Source organism: Mercenaria mercenaria, chromosome 15 (genome assembly GCF_021730395.1).
Source record: "Mercenaria mercenaria strain notata chromosome 15, MADL_Memer_1, whole genome shotgun sequence".
NCBI lineage: Eukaryota > Metazoa > Mollusca > Bivalvia > Venerida > Veneridae > Mercenaria > Mercenaria mercenaria.
This window is the reverse complement of record NC_069375.1, coordinates 6052873-6079912: the sequence shown is the minus strand read 5'-3', so window position 1 is coordinate 6079912 and position 27040 is coordinate 6052873. Positions and strand designations below refer to the sequence as shown.

Sequence of the window (27040 nt, the reverse complement as noted above, 5' to 3'; positions counted from 1 at the left end):
AAGAAACAGGAGTCAAAGTTCCAGACTTCTGAAGTTGTTGAAAATGGGCCCTGATTTATCTTAGTTCCATTTGAGGTTGAAAATCCAAGATAGAATGGGACAACAGCAGTCTGTTTAACAACAAATGTAAAATCAATTTAAACTAAAATCATCTTACTTGAGAGTTTTAGTGAGTTCCTTAAGTTGACTAGTTTTCAGTTCTAAATCTTCACAAGCCTGTTTTAGTTTGGTCTCCATTGTTTGTTGATCACTCATCCACTGAGTGTTGCCCGTCAGTAACTGGTGCTCTAAGTTGGATATCTGTAACAGATTTTGTCATAAATATATATCAGAATCTAACACGTCAGAAGATATGCAGCATTCCATAAAAGCTGAAGCATTGTTCATGTCATAAGTTGATTTCATCAATATCATAAAGTTACATATATGAAACTGGCATGAACCACAGCCCTTCTGCTGGAGCTTTTAACAGAAATTCATCAACTAAATGTTATAAAATCAATCTCTTGGACTGGAAACCAGAAATATCTACAACTTTCTTGAAAAACAGAAGAATCTACTGTATAAATATATAACCTGTTCCTGTAGCTGGGCCTGGAATTCCTCGAGTTCATGTATACGTGATGTACCCTGTTGTAACATACTCTGTGCCTCGAGGACATCCTTCTCTAGCTGCTCACATTCCTGTGTCTTAACCTCCAACTCATGACCTTTCACCTTGTTTTCTTTACTCATATGGTTTATCTACAATGGTCAATATAGGAATATGATTTACTGGAATCCACTGACATTTATATGTAAACAAAGTCTGTTGTTTTTTTTTTTCACTTCTACTTTGCCTTTCACCTTATTGTCTTATTCAGATGTTTTTATAAGAAATACTAAAAATTTCTAACCTTTACTTGTGCTCTCTGTAACTAAACAAAACTTCTCTGTTAAACTAGTTTGCTAGTCGAGGAAGGTCCCTTATGATGCTGCAGGCACCTGTGTAGCGCTGATGACCTTTGGTAAGTCAGATAAACAACTTCCCTCATGTGAAAGAACTTAATAAATATCTAACAACTATCAAATTTTCATGTTTCTCTGAATCTATGTAAACATATACCTTATCTTCCCTCTCCTTGATCTCCCTGTCATAGAACTCCTTTGATTCCTCGAGAGCACCTATATATGTTCTGATCTCCTTTTTACACATGTTCAATGCTGACTGCAGTTGTTTAATCTGCTCTGTACTATCTCTGGACTGTGACTCTAACTCACGTAAAATATCTCGACTCTGATCTGTCTTCTCCTTCAGGTCCTTTGCAAACAGACAGACAAAGATAAATATTGTGTTCGTACAGACAGGTAGAATCAAATATTTGCAGGTATAAACCTAACAATGGGACAGAAATTAAGATAAAACAGATAATGGTACATTAAGTAAATAGCCAATGTGTCTATGTCTTTACTACACATCAGCTTAAACCAAAATTGTACTGCACTGCATATGTTTCATTGGTAACTGGAAACTGTGAAATCATTTAATTTTGTTGGCATGAAATTTCGTGGTTTTGGCCAAAACGGCTGTTTCGTGGGGACGTAAATTCAAAGATTTTCAATTTTTGAAAAAAAAATTTTTTTTCATGATTTCCCCAGGAATATATCTAGTATGTCCTTTTGTTCTTCCATGTGAAACCTGCACATGTCAAACAGCACTAATATGGTTACGGAATTTGCAATCTACGCTGCGGGAGATTAGCGAGTGATCATGTGCCAATTACAGACTGCGTTATCTATAATTATATGACCCCTAATTAAATTTGCAAAATCTAATGAAACTGTGAAATATTCAATAAGAAAAGTCGGCGCACATTAAAAAGTATCAAAACTAGACTTTCATCTGAATGTTTTTTGCAAAATGAATGCACGTCTGCATCTTAAATTATAACCTGTTGAATTTTTATGTAAATTGGGTAATAATGCATCGGATGCAAATCTAGCAATTAATTTATAATAATTATTTAATAGTCCCAAAGTAACAGTAGTTTACTACGTGTCAGTAAAAATAAAGGCTAGTGTATAAACATTGCAGAGCGGTGCCGAAAAAACCCAACAAATAACAGCTACAGAATAGTGCAGTTGGCACATGACGTTACGTCAAACTTCTATTTTTAGTATCTACTTTTACTCTGACCAGCATGTCGTAAACAAACCAAGGTTAAATGAAAGTCGGTTTTGTTCCAACACATACCTATGTTTATCGTTGATGGAGCCTCAATAAACTACACAAAAGCTGCAGGTCAGTACTGCAGCATGTACACAACTACGGATCAGGTCAGACGGCTATGGTGTCTTTTTTGGCGAAACTGCCTATAATTAATATTATCGCGGGCACAATTTGTTCGCTGGAACTTAATTTCGTGGTTGAGCTAAACCATGAAATCCATGAAAATTAATCCCCCACGAATAATAATGATTTCACAGTATTTAGTGACATGGTACATGTGTTTTATCAGAATAATTGACGTATATGGCTTACACTCTTTGTTCTGGCAAGTTCCTGTTCTGTTTCATGTAGGTAATGATTCTTGTCTGAGATTTCCCGCCGTAAAATGTCCGTCTGCTTCTCCCACTCCAGGGCCTGGCTAGCTTTGTTCTCAGCTCTCTCTTGTAACTGTTATAAAACAGGAAACAGAAATATGAAGTTGATCTATATACTGCAAAAATCTTCATTTAACAAGGATAAGTCACTGCATTATTTTGGCTAAGAAGGTCCAAAAAAGGCAAGAAATATGGTCATTCTAAATTTAAGAAATCATTCTTACATAAGTTCAACAGATTTAAAATAATTATTTTTTGACACACTAGATTACTGTGCAGACTTATATATAAATATTTGTGTTCACTTAGTTATTTCTCGGAGTAAAGCACACACAAACTGCAACGTTTTAATGATTCGTGAATTTCATATTACTGGTAGTTAACCCCATAAAGGTCATAGGGCAAATTTTCAGTTTTTATATCATGGAAGCAGAAGCAAGGTGACCTTCTACATATCATTAGACAAGGGCATGCTCCTTGGTAGAATTTCTAAGGTTCTGTAAATCCCTGAAGTTGTTCGAACATAAATGAATACTGGGAAAGAATCTGAGGTCAACAAACTTAACATGACATGCACTACTTGACACCATGGAATTTTTTGTGAGCAAATATCAGCTTACAATTTCAATCTGTTTCTGGTAGTCCTGACACTGTTCTTTATGTATTTTCTGTATCCTCTCTCTCTCCTCCTGGGCAATATCTACCCCACCCTGTTTCTCCCTCAATTCCTTGTGCAGTGCCTGAGCCTCATCTTCACGTGCTGTGATCTCCTCCTCTAGATGCTTGATTCTAGAAGCTTGATGCGTGCACTGCGAGGTTTTCTCCTGTAGTTGTTCTTCAAGGCTAGATATCCGACTGCTTTTATCACGCAACTGAGCAATGAAAAATAGATTGTTATAAATGACATTTTAAAGAATCACTTTATCTTCACGTTTTGGTCTTTATACACAGGTTAAACAATATTGTATTTTACCATTCTAAAAATCTATTCTTCATTGCTAAATCCAATGAATCCCTATCATTTTACTTTTTATTCACAAGTAACAAATCAATGACATATGACCTAAATTGTAACACTGTATCTCTAAACCAAAGAGAACAAACAAAACAAGAGCTGTCAGATGACAGCGTGCTTAGCTATTTAAAGCTCTTCCACCTAACACAAGCTTACATACAAAAGCTCAAGCAAAATTTTCTAAGGAGAAAAATGACCATAGTTTTGCTCAAATACAATCATGAGTTATGAAACTTGTTATGTGAGGTTACCTCTTAATGCTAAAGACTTGTGGAGAATCTGAAAAATATTTGGTCAAGTAATTCCTGAGAAACATGCTTACATACAAAACTGTCATAAAATTTCTGTGTTGAAAAGGAGGATAATTTTGACGAAATAAAAATTAGAGTTATGTAGCCTGCCAATGAGGTTACTGCATAATGCCACCAAAAACTGTGTATAGTTTGAAAGCATTAGGCCTAGCAGTTTCAGAGAAACTGCTTACATGCAAAACTAAGCTGAGAAACCTGAATACATGAAAAACTATCCTGATATTGAGGTTTATTTTATGATGCTGAAGACATGTGTGAAGTTTGAAAGCATTTGGCTAAGTTGTTTCTGAGAAACCTGCTTACAAGCAAAACTTCAACCTTTCGTGACACAAAAGCTCTACTATCTGAAAATTTCAAATTGTCAAGCTAAAAGCCAAGACATGACAGGAATTTACCAATCTAGACATAAATCTAGAGGCATGCCTCTCTATCTTGATATCAATTAGAAAACAGATACCTTTCTATCAAGTTTTGTGACTTCTATTGCCTTGTCATTGACCTGTTCCTGCAGTTCAACAAGCTGTGAGTTTCTCTGATTGATACGAAGCTCAAATGATGAGTTCTCAGAGTCTCTATCCGACATCTCACGACGTAAATCTTTCACTTGTGACATCAGCCTATCTCGCTCCGCCGTCAATTTGTTAACCATGGAATCCAGCTCTTGTGATTGTTCAGCACCTTTAATCAAAATCACATTCACCAGTCACAATTTAGTCATCAAATTTATTTTTTATGTCACATTTCTTTGATTTATAAACATACTAAGTTGGGTATCATTCGTTCCAGTTTTATTCTGCAATTTTAAAGACAATGGCGAGATAAGTGTTGTGAAGAAATTCCCCCTTCATAGTTTGATGTTCATACAGTAATAATGTATTTTTCTGTTTCTGAAACTTTTATAAAATATCTTTATATCCCCATAGTGATGAATAAAATCGGGTTATAAATAAACATGAGCAAAGCCTGTTAAAATGTGAACTAACTTCTCTGATTTTTCTCTATCATGTTTTGGAGATCTGTGCGTAGATTTTCTATCAGACCAGACTGGTCATCTACTTGTCTTTCCTGTAGACTGGCATGCAATCTCTGGATTTCTGCATCTTTCATCGCCAATTTTAACCTGTACGAGAAATAGACAATAAACAGGTATCACAACAGGTTTCCAATTTTCAAGGTTGCTTTTATACTTTAATATATACAATGTATCTAAATCAAAGTGGCAAATTTGTTTAGGAATGTTTATATTAGATGAATAGTAAGATTGTTATTCCCAGAAATAATACTTCATTGAAAATATTTGCCTCTATAAAACATTGTCCTGATTAAATCTAAATTTCCATTTTAAAAATCATCTCAATGAATCTAAAACTCTCTAAACTGATTCTAGAATATTAAAGTAATACATTTTCCTATAAACAGATACCATATACAGAATGTGCCCAAACAGAGCTTAAATAAACTGATAAACAACATTATTACAATAATATGTATATATTTTCAATTGAAGTTAGTTACGAAATTTGTGTTTATGTCAAATAGGCTGTTTGATAATGAACTATTACTGTATCAAAAATATACCTGATTCACATGAACTTACCTGAGATCAGACAGTATACTCTTGGCAGATGCTGTGTTGGACTCGGCACCTGCGGTAGATTTCTGGAATGAAGCTGTTGATGAGATATCAGGACCCTGTCTCAGACTGAAGTTTCCACTGTCATTTACACTAAAACTGTTGTTACGCTGAAACAGTTACAGTCAAATCTGATTATAATATACAACATTTTAGATTAATCAAAGCATTGCTTATGTGTATGCATCTTACAGAGAACTTTATACTGTTATATAGCATCCATATAAAGGTTTTATTATAAAACCAATGTCTCTCTTATGTTTAATCTACACTAAAAATATTCTGCAATACTTCTAAAAATAACTTCCATACAAGCGTTTTCCCAATACTCTGGACAGCGTGGATAAAAAACCTCGCTAGCGCTCATGCTGCCTCTCAAATTTCAGAAAAACCTCGTCTTACACAGGCAGTCATATATGATTCTTATATGCACAACTTACACTAGAAGGTCTGCTGCTGTATGTCTGCTGTACTTGTTGGGCGAGCTGTTCTAACTGTGTCAACATTGTACGGCTTTCTTCTATCTCCTGTTGGCACTGTGCCAACTGCTGCTGTTGACAATCCACTTCTTTGCGTAACTGTCCATTCTCAAACTGTAAACTCTCCATTAACTCTGAATCTCCCTCTAATCTTGCTGTAAACATTTACAAGAAAAATGGTCCAATATCCTGTTTATAGATTTCAAAATTTCAATACTGTTTGGAACCAATGTTTGCTATAAGAATCTTCCACAAGTCTCAGATGCAGGCTGGAATATCCAGCTCGAGGAAACTGTTTAGATAGGGATAATGCTCTGCTGAGTTACTGTATCCAAAAGTTTGATATTTCAATATGCACATTCAGCTTAGAATAACAATAGCTCCCTTTTGCCTATCAACATTCTACAAATTACTCTAGAATTCAATTTTAGAAAATGGATTTCTTTATTAAAAAGCACTTTTTGCAAGTAATAACAAAAGAATTAACATATTCATAAAAAATTGAGACATTCATTCTTAAATAACATAAATATTCATTTACAGCATAAGAATTATTTACATCGAAGGGTATAAGACGAGTTTTCCAGCACTAGTGAAAAATCACCAGAAACTTCAGTTGTATGTAAAAATAGATCTTTCTGTAACTTACTTCTTTTTGCAAAAAAGCAGAAACATACCAGGATAAAATGCTTATTCAGAAACATTCCCAGGCACTGTTTAAAAGTAACTCTCCTACACTGGCACAAGGAAGTGTTTTACCAAATTTCTGCTTTTCCATTTAAGTAAAACTTCTAGACAGTAAAAACTTAAACACAAAATACCTGGATTAAGATACAGTTTGTAAAGAACAAAATATTTTTCAATGAAGATAACACAAAGAATATTTTCTTACAAATTTTCTGTGTGAGTTTAGATATCTGTGTGCGCAATTCATTATTCTGTTCTTCTATATCAGTTTTATTCTCCTCCTCTACTTCCTGTAATGACTGAAGACGTCTGAAATACATTTACAACAAAAGTTGAAAAACCTGAATATACAATATTATTATGCTTTATTCTCCTCCTCTACTTCCTGTAATGACTGAAGACGTCTGAAATACATTTACAACAAAAGTTGAAAAACCTGAATATACAATATTATTATGCTTGATAGTTTAGGACTATATTTCAAAAGATCAGTATCAGTAGTTATAAAGGGGGTTTCACATACTGGATAGCACCTGAAGTATGCTGGGTAACAACATACCCATCTAGTTCAAACACAATTCTTTCGAAAATGGACATATCTCATATGACAATCTGAAGTATGTAAACAATGTCAACCATTCAAGCATGCTTCAGGAATGCACTGTCCAAGGTCAATATACTAATGAAATCAGTGGATAAAAGTTCTTTGCAGACAATGCAAGTGTAAAAACTTTATAAATATAATTTCTGAGTACATTACAAAACTACAAATATTACAATTACCTCTGAATACCAACTAGGAAATGATATAAACTGAAAGGCAACATGTATAACACTTTACCTGATGTCTTCTTGTTGAGTTTTGACCTTGTTTTGGAAGTAGGACAGCCTCTCAATGAGTTCTTCACGTTCTCTGTTAGCGTGTGACAGGCTGTCTCGCAGTCGGTCCTCATTCTCTTCATACTGCAATAACACAATAACTGTCTATCATATACTATACACTTATTACTTAGTCAGAAAGAAATGATTTCTACTTTAGTATTAGGTGCAGTATTATACATCAATAGTAAAATGATTTATAACGGAGGAAAAGAAATCAACCCAAACATTACTAAGTAAACTCGATTCACAATAGAATGATTTTAACAATATTGTTAAACTCTATTACACATCATTATTACAGTAACAGTCTCCTAACAACATGGCGGCAATGAAAATTAATCTACTGAAAAACCAAAATACACAAAACACAATGGTAACAATACTTGTTGTAATAAAATTGTAAAAGTTTACCTTTTTTAATCTGTCATTTGTTTTCTTCTGATACTCTTCTAGTGAATCTTGTGCTTCTAGAAAATTCTGCATGGCATCATCTCTCTGTGTCTCCAAACTAAAGATAAAAGTTTACTGGTTACGATCAACTGATTTATGCAATAGACAAAAACACCTGTTACACATCTGAATCAAAATCAATTTTTCTACAAGTTTCCTTTTCATGCTGTCTGTACAAATATGTCTTTACCAAAAAGGGCAGTTCAGTATGGAAAATTGTCTATTTCAAAAGGGCAGTTCATTGGAAAATGCTATTAACTGTAACAGCAAACAGGAAGATAAGCTTTTGCTTTTAACAATCTCAATTTTTAGTTCAGGTATCGTTCCACATGTCAATCCACATGTTCCCATGACAACAAGCAGGAAACTATGACAACATACAGGTAACCAAGACAACATATGTGTAACCATGACGACATATAGGTAACCGTGCCAACAGATAACCATGACAACATAACTTAAGGTAACCATGACAGAGCCTGCACAAACCTTCTTCTCATCTTCCTTTCCTCGTACAGTTCACTGCGAGCTTCGTCAAGTTCTAACTGAGACTGTTTAGACTTTCGTTCTGACTGTAACATCTCCCGCTGACTTGTCTCATACCTCTCTTCAGCTTCCCTGTAGTAAACATAAAATTAAAACAAGAGCACCATCTTGCGGGTGCAGACGCTCATCTAATTTTTTTGTCTCTGTATAATAGAAATAATGACCTACCCATGATTTTCTAAGTCCAAAAGGGGCCATAATTCTTGCAACAAGCAATGCAGAGTTACGGTACTTGCTGTGCAGTGTCAGCTTTTAATGGCAACTAAATGCTCCAAGTTTTAAAGCATAGCTTTGACCATAAAGGAGATAAATTGACCTAAACGCAAAACTTAACAAAGAAATCTGATATTTTCTAAGTCCAAAAGGGGCCATAATTCTTGCAAAAAGCAGGATGGAGTTTGTTTAATGTCTATAAATCTTATGATATTTAAAGTCAGGCACAATTCTTTATTTAAACTTTTATGAAATACACAAGTGAAGGGAATTCAGATCCGACACTGCCACTAAAACATTGAGCTGACTCAAGCTAACTATCATGAAACCACCTTAGATCTCCTTTGCCAATGAAGAAGCTTAATTTAAACTTCAATTATCAAGCATCAAGGTGTTTAAAAATCGATAAGAGTGATACATGATTACATATAAAAACAGCCAGTTACAATTCTGTTGTTTATCATTTCTTTTCTGCAGTATCAACAAAATACTCCATTAAAAGGACTGTCTTTTGTAAAAAAAAAAAAAAAAAAAGTCAAGCAACAAAGAGATATTGGAAAAAAAAACACCTTGAAACTCAACTTGACATTTTAAATACTTAACTGACAAAATATTCAATATGTTGTCCCTGAAAGTTTACACATACATCAGTTACCTGAGTGCTTTGTCCTGAGATTCTGTCTCGGCTTGAAGTCCCAGTATCTTATCTTCCAGGTCTGGTACAGACTGGCGGAACTCATCTAACTCATAACTTAATTCTCTCACCTGTAAAAATACAGCTGAATAAGCAGTCTAAAATATGTTTCCATTTTGCCTGCCAACTCCCTAAGAAATTTTCAACCTCCACTGACCTTGGTTTCAAGTGGTCAACAGGATTTCAGTGAAGTACTAGCTATCAGTTATCCTACAATTCGAGTTCTTGATTTCTTACATGTACAACCTCTAAACTGGAACCTTGATGAACGAAAGAATTGAAACTTAATGTCTGTTACCAGCAGTCTCAAAGCAGTTATACGTCTCCCAGGAGATCAAACTCTACTTCCAAACTTGGAATTTGTTGGTTTCTGTACTCAGTTATACGTCTCCCAGGAGATCAAATCTACTTCCAAACTTGGAATTTGTTGGTTTCTGTACTCAGTTATACGTCTCCCAGGAGATCAAACTCTACTTCCAAACTTGGAATTTGTTGGTTTCTGTACTCAGTTATACGTCTCCCAGGAGATCAAACTCTACTTCCAAACTTGGAATTTGTTGGTTTCTGTACTCAGTTATACGTCTCCCAGGAGATCAAACTCTACTTCCAAACTTGAAATTTGTTGGTTTCTGTACTCAGTTATACGTCTCCCAGGAGATCAAACTCTACTTCCAAACTGGAATTTGTGGTTTCTGTACTCAGTTATACGTCTCCAGGAGATCAAACTCTACTTCCAAACTTGGAATTTGTTGGTTTCTGTACTCAGTTATACGTCTCCCAGGAGATCAAATCTACTTCCAACTTGGAATTTGTTGGTTTCTGTACTCAGTTATACGTCTCCAGGAGATCAAACTCACTTCCAAACTTGGAATTTGTTGGTTTCTGTACTCAGTTATACGTCTCCCAGGAGATCAAACTCTACTTCCAAACTTGGAATTTGTTGGTTTCTGTACTCAGTGAGCCATGAAGACAGAACTACTGACAAAAATTCTGTTCTGTGTGCATGTCATTTCAATAATGCATAATTACTGTACAATATGTCCATTAATATAATAATACCTTTGCCCTTGAAGCCTGCAGCTCAAATGATGTCTTTTCTACTTCATTCATCAACTTCTGATTCTGTATCAGCACTTTCTTGTTGGCCTCTTTCAAAAATCGAATCTATCAAACATAAAAATCCTGTCAAAATCCAAGCTGTATCTATTCAACATAAAAGGTGAAGAAAGCAAACTTAATCACATTTTGAAGAGCTTTTTCTATGGGTAATTTTTGCATTTTACATAAATCTACTTCAACATATCAATTTTCGAACCAAGAAATTAGTTTCCAACACAATAAGATATCTGCTTACATACATTTAAGAGCCTTTGCAATGTAGAAGGTATCAACTGATCAATTTGTAAATGATAAATACTTTTTAAGAGATTTACAAGTATGATGCATGGCAGGTATGACATTTGACTTTAAAATGTGAAATGAATCTCAACTTTTGGATACAGTGAAAAGTACTTTATAATAGCAATTTAATAAATCTACACTGCTTTTTCCACAATGCACAATGTAAAGTAAGTTTTGATGAGAAAAATGTAAACCTTTGCCCTATGGTCTTGTCTTTCATCTTCTATGTCACTTTGTTTACGTTCCCGTGGCGACGAATCAGACTCTTCCCGTGACTCTATCATCTCCAGTAAACCTGTCAAACGACTTTTTGCCTGCAGATAGTGTTATAAGTAAAATAATTATCATCTTTACCACCAAGTTATTTTCTTTTAAAAATATTATTTCAAGTTTATTGTAACCATATGATATCACCTTCAACTATATCTAAATTTCAGAAAAACTACCGGGTATGCTGTAAGTTGGAACTATTTCTAACACCTATCTATTTATTATGTGCTACTAATAAAGATATGAATACAATGAATTCAACACAAGATTTATTATTAGCAATATGGTGCGTTATCACTTGATCTACAGTCGAGCTACCGGTAATTTGTTTACAATGAAGAATCCTTACACAGTTATATGACATAGCTACCAGTATTATCAGTTCATACAATGTGCAACTGAACTGACTTGGTGTAAGGGTTCAGGCTTTAAGAATAATCCAGTGTCTTTCTGTGTTAGGGGAATGGTGGCAAGGCCTGTTTGGAGGGGAAAATCACGCCGAAACAACTAAGTTAAGGGAGCAATCACGGTGAAAAGAAAAATATTTTTCGCAAGCATGATACATTAAAAAAGAAAATGACTTAAAAGCACACTGTCTTGTGTTTTAAAATCGTATGGTTTTACATAATTATGTAGACCTACGAAGAGTTTTGGTTGAAGTATATAAAGAAATAATTAAAACAAATAAGGGGAATTCTTACAAAAAAATTACCAAAAATTGTGGTCACCAAAATGGCAAAAAAAAAGAAAGAAAGAGAAACACTGTAGTCTCAGATAGTTTAGATTCTGCCAGTTACTAGTATGAAGATGTTTTACAAATTTGAACTATTGATTAATTAATCTCTTGAATTAAATGAAAACTATAATATAAAATGAAGAGTTCTTACAGCTGGTCTGTTTGGAGTGCTACTAGGGGGCTGAACTCTTTCAAATCCAGCATAAGAGGAGTCAGGTAGAGTTGCCAAACCTGACTGCACGCTTTCTCTGTCATCTTCAAGATTATCATGGTAATCTGTGCCAGATATCGGACCCCTTCTTCTCGAATCCACTGATGTCACAGATATAAGGTCATCTATATCACTGAAAACAGAGTAAGAATCTGATTTCCCTTGCTGAAGTTTATTTCAACTACGAGATATAGAGATCATTGTCTCAAGAAAACAAATTTTATAGAACAATAAAAAGCAAAACATGTCATCTGCCTCTGTTCTATAAGAACATGCTAATTTTCAACAGTTTTCAGCTAAATAAAATGTTTTAATGAAATATGAATGTGATGATACATCTTTGGAACAAAGTTCAAAACTGTAAAATGACATTACCAAATTTAAGTTCCTGTATTAAAAACAATCATTCTGATGCCAAACATGTCTATAAAACATTAAAATTAAAAAAAATGTGTACTTTAAGGAGGCAGTATACCTTGTTACCAGGGTAAATTAAAATTAGTTGACCCATAGAAATTTATTGTATTTTGTGTAATTTAATGTTTTAGCTGCTACAATCTCAAGTTCATTTATCTCTGTCCCTTATCCAGGTTTGAAGTACATGACCCTCCAAAGGTATTTTAAATTGAAAGAAGTAGGAAAATACAGACATTTAACACTTTTCAGTGCATTTCAGTTTCACTGTTATCCGTAGAAGTCTGCGTAGTTGATAATTTTACTAAGGCGTAAAAAAAACAAGAGGGCCAAGATGGCCCTAGGTCGCTCACCTAAGAAACACTCCATAACAGTGTAAAACATGTTTGACCTAGTGATTTCATGGAAACAAATATTCTGACCAATTTTCATTAAGATTGGACCAAAAAATTGGTCTCTTGCGATAAAACAAGCATTTTCTTAGATATGACCTAGTTTTTGACCCTAGATGACCCATGTTCAAACTCGACCTAGATTTTATCAAGGCAATCATTCTGACCAAAATTCATGAAGATCAACTGAAAAATACAGCCTCTATCACATACAGAAGTTTTTTCTTTGATTTGACTAAGTGACCTAGTTTTTGACCTCAGATGACCCATATTCAAAATATTCAAATTCGACCTAGATTTCATTAAGGCAATCAACCTGACCAAATTTCATAAAAATCAATTGAAAAAAACAGTCTCTATCGCATACACAAGATTTTTCTTTAATTTGACCTAGTGACCTAGTTTTTGACCTCAGATAACCCATATTCAAAATTGACCTAGATTTCATCAAGGCAATCACTCTGACCAAATTTCATGAAGATCAATTGAAAAATACATCCTCTATTGCATACACAATGTTTTTCTTCGATTTGACTTAGTGACCTAGTTTTTGACCCCAGATGACCCATTTTTGAATTCGGCCTAGATTTTATCAAGGTAATCATTCTGGCTAAATTTCATGAAGATCAGTTGAAAAATACAGCCTCTATTGCATACACAAGGTTTTTCTTTGATTTGACCTAGTGACCTAGTTTTGATCCAGATGACCCATTTTCGAACTTGGTCTAAATTTCATCAAGGTAATCATTCTGACCAAAATTCATGAAGATCAATTGAAAAATACAGCCTCTATCGCATACACAAGGTTTTTACGTGATATGACCTAGTGACCTAGTTTTTGACCCCAGATGACCCATTTTCGAAATCGGCCTAGATTTCATCAAGGTAATCATTCTGACCAAATTCATGAAGATCAATTGAAAAATACCGCCTCTATCGCATACACAAGGTTTTTCTTTGATTTGACCTAGTGACCTAGTTTTTGACCCGAGATGACCCATTTTCGAACTCGGCCTAGATTTCATCAAGGAAATCATTCTGACCAAAATTCATGAAGATCAATTGAAAAATACAGCCTCTATTGCATACACAAGGTTTTTCTTTGATTTGACCTAGTGACCTAGTTTTTGACCCGAGATGACCCATTTTCGAACTCGGCCTAGATTTCATCAAGGCAATCATTCTGACCAAAATTCATGAAGATCAATTGAAAAATACAGCCTCTATTGCATACGCAAGGTTTTTCTTTGATTTGACCTAGTGACCTAGTTTTTGACCCGAGATGACCCATTTTCGAACTTGTCCTAGATTTCATCAAGGTTATCATTCTGTTCAACATTCATGAAGAAGAATTGAAAAATACAGCCTCTATCGCATACACAAGGTTTTTCTTTGATTTGACCTAGTGACCTAGTTTTTGACCCGAGATGACCCATTTTCAAACTCGGCCTAGATTTCATCAAGGTTATCATTCTGACCAAAATTCATGAAGATTAATTGAAAAATACCGCCTCTATCGCATACACAAGGTTTTTCTTTGATTTGACTTAGTGACCTAGTTTTTGACCCGAGATGACCCATTTTCGAACTCGGCCTAGATTTCATCAAAGTTATCATTTTGATCAATATTCATGAAGATTAAATGAAAAATACAGCCTCTATCGCATACACAAGGTTTTTCTTTGATTTGACCTAGTGACCTAGTTTTTGACCCGAGATGACCCATTTTCGAACTCGGCCTAGATTTCATCAAGGTTATCATTCTGACCAATATTCATGAAGATTAATTGAAAAATACAGCCTCTATCGCATACACAAGCTAAATGTTGACAGACGACGGACGACAGACGACAGACGACAGACGACGGACGACAGACGCCGGACATCGAGCGATCAGAAAAACTCACCTGAGCATTGCTCAGGTGAGCTAAAAATTGTTTGTTTCCGGTATCCCGACCTACCCTAAATTTTTAGCCTGACCCTAAAAGTTTTTATGGCCTTGGAGAATTTTTTCAACTTTTTAACAAAAAGTTGCAAAACTGCACTTTTTATGCTTTAAACATGGCCAGCGATGTTAGAAATCAACTAACTGATGCTCTAAAGGCATAACCCCCTTATTTGTATTCATTTTTTGACACAAAAATAATTTCCGAAAAGTCTCCCTTAATAAAAAAATTTCCAAAAAAAAAAAAAAATTTCCGACCTACCTACCCTAATTTTTTTGAGCATGTTACCGGAAACAAAGAATTTTTTGTTTTAGGCCTAATATGTGCTTCAGCTTTCTAATATAAACTTAAAATGTATAATATTGGGGGCTTGTGTTTCCATGGCAATGCATTTTCTCTCATTTTTAAACAACTATGTATGATAAATTAATAGGTTTTTCGACAGCTTCAGTGACATTCTGTTAATGACCAACACGGAATATTAGGGTGATATTATTAGCAGAATACCAAACCCTATTCACCTCAACTTTTAGAGTAACCATGGCAACAGAGATGTTTCAAATATCTTATATCTTGCTTTTTATCATAATTTCTTAGAAAAATATTAAATAAAATTATTTTTCTCGTTTAATGTTGCTTCAAAACATTTTATTTCTACAGTAAGTAACATGTTCAAGTTACTTGCATTTATCTGAACAAATTTCAAAGCTTAAAGTACTTACAGCAGTACCACACATCTGACATCTTATGGAAAAATTGTTGTGCTTGCAATTATTATTCTCATGGACAGTGTTGAAATACAGATAAAAACCTGAAGCTGTGTTCCTTAAAAGACCAGTGTCAATGCCTTTGAATTTAACATTTAGATATATAGGTTACGGGATGCATTTCCATGGTAACATTAATTTAATTCAAGAAATCACTATTCTCTACTGAAATTTTAACAATTTTAGAGCCTAGTTTTAGTATATACGTACCAAATCATCAATGGAAACTGTAAAATAGGTATTATAATCAAACTGCTGAATATTTATTTGAAAATGGCCGTAATAACATTTCACCCACCTATATTCCTAATAACATCAGTTACCGTCATCCATTTTCTTACATTCCACATAACATTTCAATAAAACTATGTACATAAAAGCTGCAAAATATTGATCATTATTTAGAACGAAAGACACAAAAAATATTTTGGCAAATAATGGCTGTTAAAAAATAGTTCAATTAAAAATAATTACTCAGAATTACGTACTTTCAAGATAAAAGCTATTAATTTTGCGTGGTAACTGACACGTAATGTCATGACGTTGATGACGTCATCTTAAGGCAACACTGTTTTGTAGCGTTTCTGCGGTAATTTATTCATTATCAAACTATTAATCATCAGATCAGACAGGTTAATGAATTTTTTCAGAAGAATAAATATACAAACACATTTAGTCTGTCGTAAAGGTTGTCGTAAATCGTCACATTTACGGTTAGCTTCCGGCTGGACATGCGCACATACTAATGTCAAGGTATACTACCTCCTTAATGACAGAAATGTGTTTCCGTATTGTGATTCAAAAGAATGCAATCACAATACACTCATTAGTTGGTAGGGATCAGTAACAATAATACATAATAATAATAAGGTGGCCCGATTGTCTCAGGGTTCTCCCCAGAAAAAAATTAAGGGATAGCCGGAAGCGCGCAGTAGCCAAACGGGTGTGTTTGTGAGGGGCTTAAGAGGGTTTGACTTTTTAGCAAGTTTAACCACATATACTTTTAAGTGTAACATTTGTATCTTTATCCCTTTTAATTATAAGCAGTTATACAATCTACAAATGTGTTATAATCAAACTTTGTTTTTGTTAACTTATCAATCAGGTGTAACTGTTTTAAGTTATGTAACCTATTTCAGTTATTTTTTCGAGCATTTTATAACCTGTATTAGTTATAAAATATAAGTTAACTCGGGTAAGTTATTTTTAAAAAAAAGTCTTTTTGCTGTTCTCACAAAGTGACCTATACAGTGAAATAAGTAGCAATCTGTGGTTAATCAAATTCTCTTTTAGTCTGATCATGACCTGATAAGCATAATGGGATGCTAAGAGTTTTATAGCTTTAAACCTTTTGCGTAAAACTTTATCAGCCTTGCGTAAAAAATTTTACTGCATAGCTGGAAAGATAAGAGTTCAAGGATTCAGGAAATAATTGCAGTAGTCACATTCAAAATGAGGAGTTGGCACAGGAGGGCTTTGTAATATTTTATGATAACTGAAACAAGTTATGAAAATATAAGCAATAACTCAAATGGGTTATAAACTGCGATAACTTGAAACAGTTACACCCCTGACTGCTTATACAGGTACTTCTGCAGTTCATATAATTTTATATTACACACAAATCTGTCCTTATGCTGATCATATTACTACTGTGTATACTGTATAGTAATCACATACATTATATAATAAATAACTTTCATCACATCACTTCCATCTCACTGTCACAGTTCACAGTTATTTGTAAAGCACTAAAGTTTATATCACACATCTTCTTGGCTCCTCATTATGCCACAACTCTACTGAATGTTCAAATTGAAAGTCTTCCAACTTGGGTCCATGAATGGCAATTATTAAGAGACAGTTCAGTGTTGTGTTGATCAGTCTTGACCTATGTGTTGTTTTTATTCTCTTCAGTGAAGAAAACCCTCTTTCACAGTTTGAAAGTAGAAAAGGACAATGGCAAATTACTAGTGATAGAATGAAACAAACATCAACAGCAAAACAAGAAACATTTTGTTGTAGAGCTAATACAAGAATTAATCTTATCTCTAACTGAATGATACCATTCTTTTTTTTTTGATGCTGTATTTTTTTTAAAAATTAAAGTGTTGTGTAGTACCTGCAGTGGATGCAGGAACCAGACGCTCAACTGTAGCAATGGTTACAAGCTGTGGAAATGATACGAGTTGACCTCCAAAGGCCATTTTTGAGGGTTTTTTTACACTTGGCATCTCAGATATCACAACAAACATATTCCAAGAATTTTGTTTCTTAGAAATTAATCACTCACAGATCAGGTAAAATTTAACAGTAAGTCCAGTATACGTGTAAATTCCAAATATTAATGACTGCTAATCTTATTATTGCTTCATTTTAAATCTTGATACAACAATGCACATCAATTACTTAATTATTTACTCAAAAAAAAAATTGCTACTTTGACTAGATAACAATTTAATTACTTTAATCATTTACTCACCTGAAAGTTCAAAGAGTTCTTCTTTAAATAATCCTTTCCTGAGACTGACAGTTTGACAAAGTTAAACACCGACATTCCCAATTGTTTTCATCATATATTCACTAAAACTCTTAATCAATTCACAAAAATTGTTTCAAAGAAGTTTCAAACAAGACGTCGACAATTGTGTCCATAATCCAATAAATGTACAATTATTACGTCATTTTCTTACTTCTGTGGGTGCCCAGTGACACAGTATTGATTTTTCCCCGAAAACCACCAGTCAGCTGTAGCTTCAGGCTAATTTTAGACACGCTTTATCAGTTATGTGTATTACATTATTGGTAAACTTTTAAGGGTAGCGGTCTGTGTTAAAGGGATAGCAGGGGGATCAAAGAGTAGCGGATTGTATGGTTCTGTCATTAAAGGATAGCAGATGCGCTATGCTTAATTGGCCTGGGGAGAACCCTAGGTCTAGTGGTAACACCCTTGACTGTCAATCCAGGAGTCCAGGGTTTGAATCCCAGTCCAGGCACTGGAAATTTCTGAGATGCTCTTGAGTGACAGTCTCCCACCTAACTAAGAGGCTAGTACTGGTTCTTCCAAGGAAAGACGGCTTCAAGTGTATCGGTGCTATACACCTGGTATTCTAACCCTAGACCTTTGGATTGGCAGCCAAGTGCATTATCACTAGATGGCTAATATCTGAATCCATCTCTCCAAATCAGCACCTGTAAGATAGCTGCTAGCAAAACCTAAGTGCAATGGAGTGGTTGGGCAATGGCCTAATGGGTACCACTGCTCATCTTAAAATAATTACAAATATTATACTCCTTATTCCTGGACAATCATCAGTAATTGAGTTTTGAATGTATCAACATGGAACTATTGACCATATCGACATTAAGAATAAATCCCGTTTTTCGGTATTTCCGTAAACAGGGTCAGGGGGGGCTGGCGAGATTAACCGATATAAAGACCGTGTACAATATTAGCAATTATTTTTGCCAGAAGATACAGGGGTCTAGCTAGGTCCAATTTTTTGGGAGAAATCACTTCTCCCTCAAGCAGATTTAGGGAGAAGTGGGGAGACTTTAGGGAGAAGTGGGAAGACTTTTCCTACCGCAATGATGTGGAGTGATTCGAAAGGTGGCTGTAATTTTCTTGTTTCTTGATTAAAAGTATTGATGTGACCATTCATTTTCTTAGTTAGATCATTTCCCATACAGTGGTTATTGTTTCGTTAAAAAAATTCTGGAAAAAAATCGTTTTCAAAATTCTAGCCGATTCTGTAAATGTAACCCGCCAAATTTTGGTTATATCTTGTATGAAGTGTTTATTATTAACACCGAGTCATTCACCCAGGAATGTCAGAATCTCACTCGAATGAAACTGAAAGTAAACTGTGTAATCTAGAAATACATATTCAAATAAATTCATCGATGGAAGTCAATTTTAACATTGTTAATACATTACATGTCGTTCTTTTATCATAGATAACAAATAATTGTGTACCAAATTCCAATTAATCGCATGGTTAATCAGTAGTTTCTTAAAAAAAAAAACACTTTGCTTTTCGCACTCGAACATGTTGACAAAATTAAAAACAAAGTGTCAAAGACGTAAACGCGACGCTAATTGGCTGAACACAATCAACGAGGTGTATCTGATAATTTGATTCGCTTTCACACTTCTCGGGAAAATCTCGCAAGTACCTGAAGTAGGAGGAGCTTAAATTATGCTACCGGCGTGTGTTTGTGTATTCTGCACTCATTATGACACCGTGCAAATTGTCAACAGTCCGGGTAGCACTAATTAGCGAGTGCGGAAATCAAAGAAAATTAGGCGACTTGCATTTCGCTTTGAGGTTAGATTTGAGCGAAGTTTGAAGTTCTAGAGCGCCTATTTCGCTCAAGTCGCCCACTCGCGAGAGCCCTGAGATAAGGATTTCGGAAAGTTCTTACTTTCTCACAATGGAAATACTATTCTACGACCTCGGCAACATTTTTTTTTTTCAAAAATAATCTGTTTACCTTGAACAATGCGAATAATTTCACACCTTCGGTATCGAGCCACAGAAGCGGCAGTGTAGAATAAAAGATAAAATTTCAAAAATAAAGTAAACTTTTGGGATATTTTTGCTATATCTTAATTACAACAATGTTTAATGATAATCTGCAATGCTTTTTTTACTCATTTTCTTTGTTTAAAACTTGAAAAAAAGGATAATCTAAACACTACCGCCATGTAGCGTAATGGCCGATACCCGCTTCACCGTAAAACCGGGAACGGGCGTTTATTAGTGGTTAATACCGGAAAACAGGATTTTATCCATAATGTCGATATCGAGAATTGTTATTGGAAGGCATGCATTTAGCACCTAGGTAAGTTTGGAAGATAGAAGACAAAATAAAAAACAAAAGGCATGCATTTAGCACCTAGGTAAGTTTGAAAGACAGAAGACAAAATAAAAAACAATCTTGACAAGTAATGTATCTATAAGTATCTCCCAATAACAGCTGTAACTACTTTCTTACTCTGTTTCAAGTTTGGCCTCAGCCTTGGAAATTTTATTTAGAGTCTTTTCCGTCTCCATCAAGCGTTTTCTTATGTCACGAACATTTTGCATCAGCAGTTGGGGTGGAACTGTTTCAGAAGTATTCATTCTACTGGACACATGCCTCTTATTTGATCCACCATGAGTGACTTCTATTCTTACAGATGTGTTAGCACCATGTGCAGCACTGTTTACGCTTTTGCTGAATGACAGTTCGTGTTCAGACCTGCTCATTTTTGCAAGCAGTAGATTGGTTTAAATTTTGTGAGTTCTTACTCTGGTCAGAGTTTAGATGCGATCAAATTCATTTCAAATTGAATACAAGTAAAAAACTAAGTCAGTTTTATGAACAGTCATGCCTGTTAGAAAAAGGACATGGCGATATTGATAGCATTTTTTTAACAATTGTGTCAGTTTGTTTTTGTTTTTACAAAAATGAAAGTAGATTCAAACCGCGTTTCATCTCCATTGGTGGAGAGCTGGCCGGGTGACCTCTGACTGGTTATGTAATGATAAAAACCCAAAGACACTAAACTCCAAAACTTTCTCGCCGAGTAACGGTATCGGTAAAAAGATTTAAGATATTGCAGCGCCTCAAATTATCTTGACAAGGAAAGCGCAGTTACCATCTTATAATTTGTGTATCTTAAGATTTTATTATGTGATTTCCTTCTCTAATATAGACTGTCTGTTTGTTTGAATTGTAACATAATAATATTGTTTTGTCCGAAAATATCTTAATTGTAAGATAAGATGATATTTATTTAATGTCAGTTTTTACAAACAATGTAAACATTAGAAGCTTGTTTCCCGACAGACATGATTATCCTGTAACAATTCAAACAAATAAACAGTAAAAAGGTAAAGGTAATGGTAAATTTTATTATTTTATTTACCGTCGCTTTGTGAAAGAATAAACATAAGCCCTGTAGAGCTTTTGAGCGACTGTTTTGAATAAGAAAGCACATAATCAAAAGCTAAGGTGCATAAATGATCAAGTGTTAACACTAAAACACATAAGAGGCTGATTCAAAACATAAAAAACTATATAGCGAAGTGCAAAACTTTCAAAGCTTAATATGAAATTAGGTGCTACATAAAAGGCAAAACTTGAAAAATCAATACTGCCCCATAAACAATTAAAGAAGTGGTGTTATTGCAATGGCTGCAAATATCTGGAATTACGGATCTGTTTTAGGAAGTTTATGTTCTATTATTGTAGTAGGGTTGTGTATAACGGTGAACTTATACTTCCTTGCTATTGAGCTAGCTTTTATAGCGACTAGGTAGAGTGTCCGCCTTAGGTGTGAGAAGTCCCGAGTTCGATTCCCGGTCAGCCTGTTACATTATTACAACTATTTAATTCAATGATAATCTATAATTTCTGAATGCATTATAAGTTTGTTAAAATGATAAACTGTATTAAAATTAAATCTCCAAATCCAATGAATGTAGAAATCGGAATTTACGTAATCCTAGGATCATAGACTCTGACTGTTGTAATTCTTTTTAATGTCATTATTGTCAAATAATGTTCTTTTTGGAAGGAAGAATGGAACCAAATTTCGGCCAACCCCCCCCCCCCCCCCCCCCCCCCCCCCACTGATATGGTAGACTTCTGGTATGTGAGAATGACGAAAAACCATCTACATGTACAATATTTGTTTTTAATTAAACAGAAACAAGAGGGCCAAGATGGCCCTAGGTCACTCACCTGAGAAACACACCATAACAGTGTAAACATGTTTGACCTGGTGATTTCATGGAAACAAATATTCATTAAAATTGGACCAAAAATGTGGTCTCTTGAGTTTAAACAAGTATTTTCTTAGATATGACCTAGTGACCTAGTTTTTGACCAAAGATCATCCATATTCAAACTTGAACTAGATTTTATCAAAAACAAAGACAAATATCAAACAGGGAATGCCACGTACCAAAAACGCAGCCTCCCCAAAACGAAACCCACAGCACGCAGACGCGTACACCACAAACACACATACACATACACGCACACACACACAAAGCCAACACAATAGGTCAGTGGCAAAAACACCACTGGGGAGCTTATACCGGTTTATGGTGCGCACCCAACCTCACTCTTACCCCCAGTATGTTCCAAAGACACGGGACAGTGTAAATAAAAGTTATACCCTCCAGGTGAATCTCTAACACACGTAATGGAAACAAAAAGGCATGGCATTCTGACCAATTTCCATGAAGATCAATTGAATACAGTCTGTCGAATACACAAGGTTTTTATTTGATTTGACCTAGTGACCTACTTTTTCACTCCAGATGACCCATTTTCAAACTCGACTTAGATTTTATCAAGGTAAACATTCTGACAAAATTTCATGAAGATCAATTGAAAAATACAGCCTCTATCGCATACACAAGGTTTTTCTTTGATTTGACCTAGCAACCTAGTTTTTGACTCCAGATTTTCGAACTCAGCCTAGATTTCATCAAGGTAATCATTCTGACAAAATTTCATGAAGATCAGTTGAAAAATACAGCCTATCGCATACGTGTACAAGCTAAATGTTGACAGACGACAGACAGACCACAGACCACAGACGACGGACATCGAGCGATCATAAAAACTTGCTTGAGCATTCCTCAGGGGGGCTAAAAAGATCTTTAATAAATATTTGTCAGAATTTTACACAGAGAAAAACACTGTTGGTTGAAAACCCCTACTTTAACTATTGAACTGCTAACAGTCTAGGGATTTTTAAGGTTAATATTTTAGTTCTTTAGAGTTGGGATGATAGTAGGAACCTTTTGAATGTTATTTTTCATTTGTATAGCCAACAGGTTTTTCCAAGTGTAAAACTCTGGTCAGTTATTTTAAGATAGTAGATGCAATATATGTGGAAGGGGAGACGAGCAATATGTGCTTTTCGAAAATTCCACGCCTATTAATCCCCTCCAAACTTTTTTTAATAGTTACATCTACTGTACAGGCAGTACATTGGAACCTGACATCAAAACAAAATGCTTGTTAAATTTTCACGTGAATGCTTTTTGTTATAACATTTGCAAAATTCATGATAAATACGATAAAACAAAAACTGGTGAATCAAGCAAATTCGATGAATTGGTATCCCCCGCCGAAAGGGTTTGTGGTGAGGAATGGCAAAAAAATATATCCGGCAAAAAGTTAAGGATGTTAATAAGAAGCAAATAATTTCATTAGTCAAAATCAATTTAAACAGAAAACAAATGTTTAATTAAAGAGTACATAATAAATGTATGATACTTTGATCCTGACTAAAGAATTTATTTTGAATGGGATATGCTTACTGTAATTTAAAATTAAATGCAGTTAACTGAAAAGTGAGCTTGAAGTTTAACTGGAACGAAATATTGTCTTTGAGTGGTTTGGCACCAGGTGTTGCTGTTTAACATGTACATTTGATCTTAAAAGAATAGATGTCCTTAAGAGAACACAGGTAAGATATCTTGAACATGGCTGGGGGCAAGGTTTGTGCAGTCTAAACTTAACATGTTGAAGGTTTGAACATTGTAAAAAAAAAAAGGAATGGAAATAGATATATGTATATATATATATATTTTTTAGAGGGTGGGGGAGCGGGGAAACGGGAGAGGAAACAAACTTTCACATGTTGATTATAAATATTGATGGAAAATAAAAAATGAAAAAAAAGGGGTAAAAGGGTGAAGGTGAGGGGGGGGGGGGGGCAGAGGATGCATGATCAGTGGTGGACATGACTGGATGGAGGAGTGAGGTGGGGGAATGGTACAACTTGCATGTTAATAAATAATCATGGAAGGTTTGAAAAAAATGTAAAATAAGAAATGAAAAAAATATTTTTTTTGGGGGGGGGGGGGAGGGTGTGTGACCAAGGCAAGTGGGTGACCAGGTGTGGGTGCACAACTTCACATGTTTATAATAAATGTTCACAGAAAAGAATGAAAGAAATTTAATGAAATTCTGCCAAATGGTAAGTTTGTTATGTACAAATATGTGGATTTTTAGACAATTAAAGGACAATAACTCTTAATTTACAAATAAATCCGAACGAAATTGTGTGTGCACAACCACATTATAGAGCTCTAAATTCTGTTAAAGTTTCATAGTTCAAGGTCAAATATATCAAAAGTTATGATGCAGAAATTGCCATATCTATAGTACCCTATATAGTTAACACTAGAAACTTCTAAGGGCCATAACTCTGGTGTTACTTGGGCAATCTGTCTGAAACTTGATGGGCCCTAAAACCTCATAGTGGTGAACATGTACATGAAGTTTGTTTGAAAAAAATCTAAAATATTTTTTTTTGGGGGGGGGGGGGGGGGGGCGTTGTCGGGAGGGGGAGGGGTGTGATCAAGGTAAAGGGGTGATTACAATAAATGTTCATGGAAAAGAATGAAAGTTATTTAATGAAATTCTACCAAATGGTAAGTTTGTTATGTACAAATATGTGGATTTTTATACAATTAAAGGGCAATAACTCTTAATTTACAAATAAATCCGAACGAAATTGTGTGTACACAACCACATTATGGTGATCTAAATTCTGTTTAAGTTTCATAGTTCTAGGTCAAATATATCAAAAGTTATGATGCAGAAATTGCCATATTTATAGTACCCTATATAGTTAACACTAGAAACTTCTAAGGGTCATAACTCTTGTGTTACTTGGGCAATCTGACTGAAACTTGACGGGCCGCAAGAACTCATAGTGGTGAACATGTATATGAAGTTTTAAATAAATATTCCCAACCATTTCCTAGATATGGCTCCGGACGGACGGACGGACGGAAGGACGGACGGACGGACGGACGGACGGACAACGCCAAAACTATATCCCTCCGACTTTCGTCGGGGGATAATTAAAAAATAAGTGATGCTGGTGGGGATCGCACTTTCGACCTACTGAATGTGAAGCGGATGCACTTACCTTTGCGCCACAGTGGACAGGACAATTAGCATTTCGAAAGAGAAGAGTGTGAAAAGAAAGAACTAGAAAATGCATATAAAAAGGGTGTGGAAAATGAAAACTAGAAAAATGTAGTTAGAAAAAAATAAAGAGTTTGAACAACAAAAAGAACTTTCTGGAAATGTTACTTATTATATTAGAAAACAAAAAAGACACGTTCCAAAAAATGCATTTTCCCTTAACCATAACTCACAACATGTGGACATGCACACGACTTACTCACACCTATTTCTTAAAAGAGGTTATGACCTGACATTGGTGCACACCGCTTGTTTGTGGCATTTGTTTCGATACTTGGTTTCTGGCCAGTTTTGTCGAGCCCTTAAAGGTGTTTCTCTTGTTACTCTGACAACTACTAAGGAAATGAATACTTGCGTATATGTTTTTAGGTTTAATTTTTATATATCGTCAGTGGACCTACTTTCATGGCTGTTCTGTTTCTGTGACTTTTTTCATCCTTACTGATTACATATAAGCAATGTTTGCATCCATTAGTGTAAAATAGATAATATTACTTGAAAGATGATTACAAGAATTCCCTGCTATCGTAGTATTTTACTGATTTTTAATACCACTTTGCCCCTAAATCTATTGTCTCCGAAACTTCACCTTTAAGTACTATTACATCTTAATCAGTGGCTAGGAGTTTTGTCATCTAGTTAACAATATCATATAAACAAAAGACATCACTATAATTTCTTCTAGTGTAGAAAATGCCAGAAATTCCATACCAGTCTTGTCTTACGCGGTTCGGAGCACACTATGATACGGTTAACTTTAAGCTCTCCATTGGTGTATACCATTTACCATTCCAAGGCGGTGACCTGCTGTTTTCCTTTATTTGCTAGTTTTGTCCTCATTTTCTGTATATATACTTTGAGATAGGCGTGTCATTGATTCTCTGCCTAAATATTTCAGAAACTCTGAAGTTTAGCTTATCTGTTATAAATATGTTAAATGATTTTTTTTTTCAAAAATGTAAAAAATATTGTAATGTATAACTTTGGTGTAACACAAAATAGCGTCTCTCTTTTGAACCAATCAGAATGCTTGAATTCCTCATTGGTCCTGTTTTCTCGTATTGGCCCTGCTTTTCTCATATTGGCTCAATTATGTCTTGTATTAGCTCTATAGTTATGTTATGTATTAGCTCTATCTGTTTGATTGACAGTCAACTCGTCCTCTAGACAACTCGTCCCCCAGTCAACTCGTCCCAGATTTGGTCATTTCGTCCCCCTCGGCGATTTCAAATTGGTCATTTCATCCCCCTTTTTCGGCCCCCCTTTTTAAACGTATTTTTGAAAAAAATATCAAAATATGATAAATTAAGTCGTTTTTTCTTTCAAATACGTATATTTAATGCTAAAAATATACATAAGTTTTCGTTTGTTTTCAGAACTTTTTGCTTTAAAAATGATCGAT

The 27040-nt window shown here is 34.8% G+C and overlaps 1 protein-coding gene across 1 annotated transcript in view; it reads right to left on the bottom strand.

Moving 5' to 3' along the window:
• LOC123540424 (coiled-coil domain-containing protein 18-like) overlaps nucleotides 1-21135 on the bottom strand; it is a 56113-nt gene extending 34978 nt beyond the window's left edge. The window contains exons 1-18 of the mRNA XM_045325478.2: nucleotides 20629-21135; nucleotides 12052-12244; nucleotides 11089-11208; nucleotides 10553-10657; nucleotides 9455-9564; nucleotides 8530-8658; nucleotides 8002-8098; nucleotides 7550-7671; nucleotides 6914-7017; nucleotides 5983-6176; nucleotides 5507-5652; nucleotides 4893-5029; nucleotides 4367-4587; nucleotides 3204-3455; nucleotides 2522-2656; nucleotides 1106-1300; nucleotides 577-744; nucleotides 158-300 (exon numbers count right to left, since the gene is read on the bottom strand). Of these exons, the coding sequence (XP_045181413.2) occupies nucleotides 158-300; nucleotides 577-744; nucleotides 1106-1300; nucleotides 2522-2656; nucleotides 3204-3455; nucleotides 4367-4587; nucleotides 4893-5029; nucleotides 5507-5652; nucleotides 5983-6176; nucleotides 6914-7017; nucleotides 7550-7671; nucleotides 8002-8098; nucleotides 8530-8658; nucleotides 9455-9564; nucleotides 10553-10657; nucleotides 11089-11208; nucleotides 12052-12244; nucleotides 20629-20882 (2825 nt within the window). The 5' untranslated portion in view covers nucleotides 20883-21135. The remainder of the gene's footprint in view (nucleotides 1-157; nucleotides 301-576; nucleotides 745-1105; nucleotides 1301-2521; nucleotides 2657-3203; nucleotides 3456-4366; nucleotides 4588-4892; nucleotides 5030-5506; nucleotides 5653-5982; nucleotides 6177-6913; nucleotides 7018-7549; nucleotides 7672-8001; nucleotides 8099-8529; nucleotides 8659-9454; nucleotides 9565-10552; nucleotides 10658-11088; nucleotides 11209-12051; nucleotides 12245-20628) is intronic.
• Between the last annotated feature and the right edge of the window lie 5905 nt (nucleotides 21136-27040).